This window comes from Sardina pilchardus, chromosome 5 (assembly GCF_963854185.1).
Source record: "Sardina pilchardus chromosome 5, fSarPil1.1, whole genome shotgun sequence".
Classification (NCBI taxonomy): domain Eukaryota; kingdom Metazoa; phylum Chordata; class Actinopteri; order Clupeiformes; family Clupeidae; genus Sardina; species Sardina pilchardus.
In genome coordinates this window covers 21,249,799-21,254,369 of record NC_084998.1, presented here as the reverse complement: position 1 = coordinate 21,254,369, position 4,571 = coordinate 21,249,799, and the positions used below count along the sequence as shown (strand labels likewise).

At 38.5% G+C, this 4,571-nt stretch overlaps 1 protein-coding gene across 1 annotated transcript; it reads left to right on the top strand.

Annotated features, from left to right (window-relative positions):
- The first annotated feature begins 1,216 nt into the window (after nucleotides 1-1,216).
- On the top strand, nucleotides 1,217-2,978 carry LOC134079576 (cerebellin-1-like). Its single transcript, XM_062535668.1, has 5 exons — nucleotides 1,217-1,607; nucleotides 1,900-1,953; nucleotides 2,042-2,104; nucleotides 2,202-2,330; nucleotides 2,433-2,978. Exons 1-5 carry the CDS (start codon nucleotides 1,313-1,315, stop codon nucleotides 2,708-2,710), a joined length of 819 nt encoding a protein of 272 aa, XP_062391652.1. The 5' UTR covers nucleotides 1,217-1,312; the 3' UTR covers nucleotides 2,711-2,978.
- Nucleotides 2,979-4,571: the final 1,593 nt, after the last annotated feature.

Sequence of the window (4,571 nt, the reverse complement as noted above, 5' to 3'; positions counted from 1 at the left end):
AATCAGAAAATATGTCATTATATTGTCACTACATATGTCCTTTACCAAATAAAATCATTTTGATTGGTCTAAAGTATCACAAATGGGAGGTGCCAAGATTAAAAACATCAGTGGACCCAATAATTGCAAGGAAAGCCCTATGGCAAGCCGATTAATGATCATAAGGATATTGTAGTTGAAACAAAAACAATATTATACAAAACTCTCATGAAATGTATGCTATTTCATGAGAGGTTTAAATTAATATCAAAACTTTTGGGCAGTGTCCTTTAGTTTTTTAAGGAAAATTAATTTTAGTGACTTTGGTGTGCATCAGGCAAATTGGGACAAAAAAATCAGCTAAAATGGGACACTTTTACATTACATTTGCCATTAGCGTTAAGGTGTTAGCATATTAGCCGCATATTAGCCTTTTCACACTCAAAGTAGGCCCATACACTCACACACACTTACACACACTTGCACGCTTGTGCTTGTGCACACACGCACCCACACACACACATCTGAACACTATCATTAAATGATTAAAAAATACAAATAAACATTGTCATTATTCTACAATTTGTTGCACATTTTTCAATTCTAAACTGACTGTCCCATTTTACCTGACCGAGTGTCCCATTTTACCTGAACAATTTCTTGGACTGAGGTATGGTGTCTTGTGGTCTTTGAAGGTTAATATCTTTAAAAATATTATACTGTATTTGGAAGCATATTTTCTGCACAGAAATGTTGCTAAGACTCATATGAAGTGATAAAAGTCTTCACTTTCACCCTGTTTGGCATTTTAAATAGTTTTATTTGTGATCTACCAAAAAGTGTCCCAATTTACCTTATCTCGCCCTACTGTAGTTGCTGTGCTGTTTACTTTGGATATTAAAAACATTGTCTCTTCATCAAGAGGTATCCCCTAGTGCTTGTAGCCTCTAGACCACTCATCCTGTCAGATCAGAATATGAACATGACCTTCATGTTTCTTGTCAACATGTTTTTCCTGTCAGGATGTTATCTACTAAATGTATGTTTATATTAGGCTGGTAGTAAACCAGACCCTGGAATCTTTCAGATTAGGGTGTGGCCACAAATAATGAAAATGGCCCAACTCGAGGGGCGGCACCAAGCATGCATTTGAAAATCTCACTGCACCCAATTAGATAAGACCACGACCAATGTTTACTCTGACTGATTCTGGACTTCGCTCGTGCACGTGCTTGCGAACACAATTCAAATTGTGCTCTCGTGAGAACACTGGATTTCCAGGGGATGTCTATATATAAAGAGGTCTTCAAACCCGATGTGACTGAACGCAATCATGAGGAGTTTCATAGTGCTGCTGTTTCTTCACCTGGCCTGCAGAGAAGTTGTTGGGAATGTCCTGGAGAAAGATCTGGACATTCACGGCCAAGGCAGAGGCGATGAGGATCAGACTGAATCCAAGCTCAGGACGACTGCAGGGACTTCAGATGCAACCGGCCAGCCAGATATCTGGGCCGAGCTCCGCGAGATGAGACATGTGGTGCAGGGACTTGCCATTACTCTGGCAGAGCAGAGAGTGGAGCTACAACACAGCAAGGCCCAAGTGCAGGAGCTGAAGAAGCTCAATACAGGTGATAACAATGAGGCCTACAATATAGGCGATAGCAATAAGGCTCACAATATAGGTGATAACAATGAGGCTCACAAAGGTGATAACAATGAGGCCCATACTGGACATGATCAAAGTATCAATGTATCCACCCAGAACAGAGTCCCAGGAATCAGACTGAACAACATGTATTTATTATTATTATTATTATCATTATTATTATTATCATCATTATTGTTATTATTATTATTATTATTATTATTATTATTATTATTATATATGAAAAATGTGTTAATTTGTGTTTCCTCTTTTAGCCATGGAGGTGAGGCTGAACAATGAAATGAGGGAGATCATAGCAGAAAATAATGGTAATCTCAGTTTATGAAAGTTCAGTAAAAGTGCTAAGTTGTTGTATTCAAGCAGCACATCACTTATAGCTTGCATACTAATTTGCAGATGTAGAAATCAGACTGACTTCTGTGGAGAATGAAATGGGAAATCTGAAGATAAACATCTCAGGTGAGAGACTTTGTCCTATGGCTCCTGTGTGCCAGGATACAGTAATAGCATTGTCTTAAACAGCTAACTGTTTGGCCCTCTACTGGTCTCATTACAGACACACCCAAGGTGGCATTCTCTGTTGCACTGACGGATGCTGGATATGTTGGACCATACAACATTGACATCACACTGGTGTACAAGAAGATCTTCTCAAACATTGGCAATGCGTACTCCCATGTTACAGGTATGATGCCAAAGCATATTCCGCAGGGCACAGTTTGATTCAAGTTGAGATTGAGAAATTTTCATTTTGAAATATGTTCCTCTCTCTTATCCCCTTTTTAAGGGATCTTCACCGCTCCATTGAGAGGAGTGTACTATATCAGGTTCACAGCTCAGGGAATATCCGCCTCCAATAAATTGGTCATGCGACTGATGAAGAATGGACAGCAGATAATGGCTATGTATGAGTATCCCAATGGCAATGAATATGTGAATAATGCTGTGGTTTTGCAGCTAGAGGTGGGGGATCTCATCTACATGCAGCTCCCCTCATCCTCTCAGACTTTTGATAACACAGACAACCACACAACCTTCAGTGGCTTCCTGATCTTCCCTCTATGATTTGGGTGAATACACACAACAATATTCACACATTTGTTTCTGTGGCTCATGTACAGTAGCAGAGAAAGACACGTGGGGGAAAAAAAGGTTCATGGGTTCATATAGCGGTTCTCTATGGTGACATATGTAAGTCACTTTGGATTAAAAGTATCTATGCAATGAATAAATGTAAATATTTGTGGGTTTTTTTATTTATGAAAAAATTTATAGATGAGCTTTATGTAACTATTTTACCCATGTTACGCTGAATAAATGACTGTAAATGGCAAAAGAATAAAATGTGTCTCCAGCTCCTTCTCAAGATCTCTATTCACACAACAAGCTTATGTCCCACTCTACTCATTGCCACCAATGTAGTCCCATCAACTCTTGCTTGAGATACACGTATTAGTGGCGCTCCCTTGACAGATGAAAGAATGACCACTTTAGTTACAGTTTTTTCCAATAGTTTACACACAATTTTGAAAACGGGGCTCTTTTTGTCTAAACACATCACACATCTAACCAAACACAACACCCAATCAGCAGAACATAACAGATTGTTAGCAAAATGAAATATTTCTGTCAAAACAATAAACACATTGATAAAACCTTATACTGTTCTCATATCACTAACACATTCTTTGAATGATTCCACACTGTCGCTATCTTATACACACCAACACAATAAATTCAAAACATATCTGTAAAAACCCTCTTCCAATATATGGATCTTATTCAGACATATTGTTTGAGAGCATTAGGACAATTTAGATTACAAAAATATTTTGATGAACCCTCATCAAGCAATGCACAAAACTGATGCTGCAGACAATATTTCTTTCTTTCACTGTACCATATGTTCAGTTACAGTGACAAGTCAATCAACAGAAAATGGCAAAATAATAGTTCTTACAACTGTAAAATGTAGAAAAATAAAAATGTGTACACAAATGAAAAGTACTGTACACTTACAGTCACTGAAGAAAAACTAAAGCAACAATACAAACAAGTAACAACAATACGTAATACTCTAATCATCTCTCTGTCTAGCTGGATCAAGCCATGAGAGTTCATCCACATTACAGGCTAAGGGTGCCTCTCATTTGGGCTTTTATACATCCTCCTACATCGCTCCTCGGGCCTCGATCCTCACTGATCGACATAAAGAATAATGGGGCGAAAAACAATGGGATAGTCTATCCAGTGTTAGTTATAGATCAGTGGGAACGCCCCTCGAGGATCGAGCATAACACACCTGAGTGCTGCGTTTTTAATTTTGCACATGTGTGCTTACACACCTGGTAGATGTGATATTTCAATTTGTTCATCAGTGTGGTCATTGGCAAGCCAGGGCTTTGTAATGAGAAGGAAGTACCTAACAATCTCTATCTGTGTCTAAGGTGTTAAAATGTGTTTTACGTTTTGACATTCACTGTGTGTAATGTTTTGCAAAAAGTGTGAAGCTGAATTTGTGCTTAATGTTGTACTGCTCTGCGCAGGTGTTTTGCTTCTTAAGTGTTAAGTATTGTTAACTGTCTGATAACCTTAATTTTAGTGTGTATACGATTGGAAAAAACTGTAAATATCTGCCTGGACGTTGGGGAACCGACACAGCAAAAGTAGCCATAGATGCCTAATATGACACCATGTCAAATAAACTGCTGGCCTATACAGAATATTTGTACTCAAGTTATTGGGTCTTTGTTACAGTAACTCTCCAATGCTTGCAACCATAATACTTGAGGTTCTATTCAACTGAACTGCATTTTAATTCCAACATGAGCTCGTTTTCTAATTGGTCATGGGTGTGTGTGCATGTGTGTGTGTGTGTGTGTGTGTGTGTGTGTGTGTGTGTGTGTGTGTGTGTGTGTGGGTGCAT

Excerpts from the sequence above, each read along its gene's own strand:
- LOC134079576 (XM_062535668.1), top strand. The coding sequence starts at position 1,313 with ATGAGGAGTTTCATAGTGCTGCTGTTTCTTCACCTGGCCTGCAGAGAA. Across the intron at positions 1,608-1,899 it reads GCTGAAGAAGCTCAATACAG|CCATGGAGGTGAGGCTGAAC; the intron begins GTGATAACAATG and ends TTCCTCTTTTAG. Across the intron at positions 1,954-2,041 it reads GATCATAGCAGAAAATAATG|ATGTAGAAATCAGACTGACT; the intron begins GTAATCTCAGTT and ends ACTAATTTGCAG.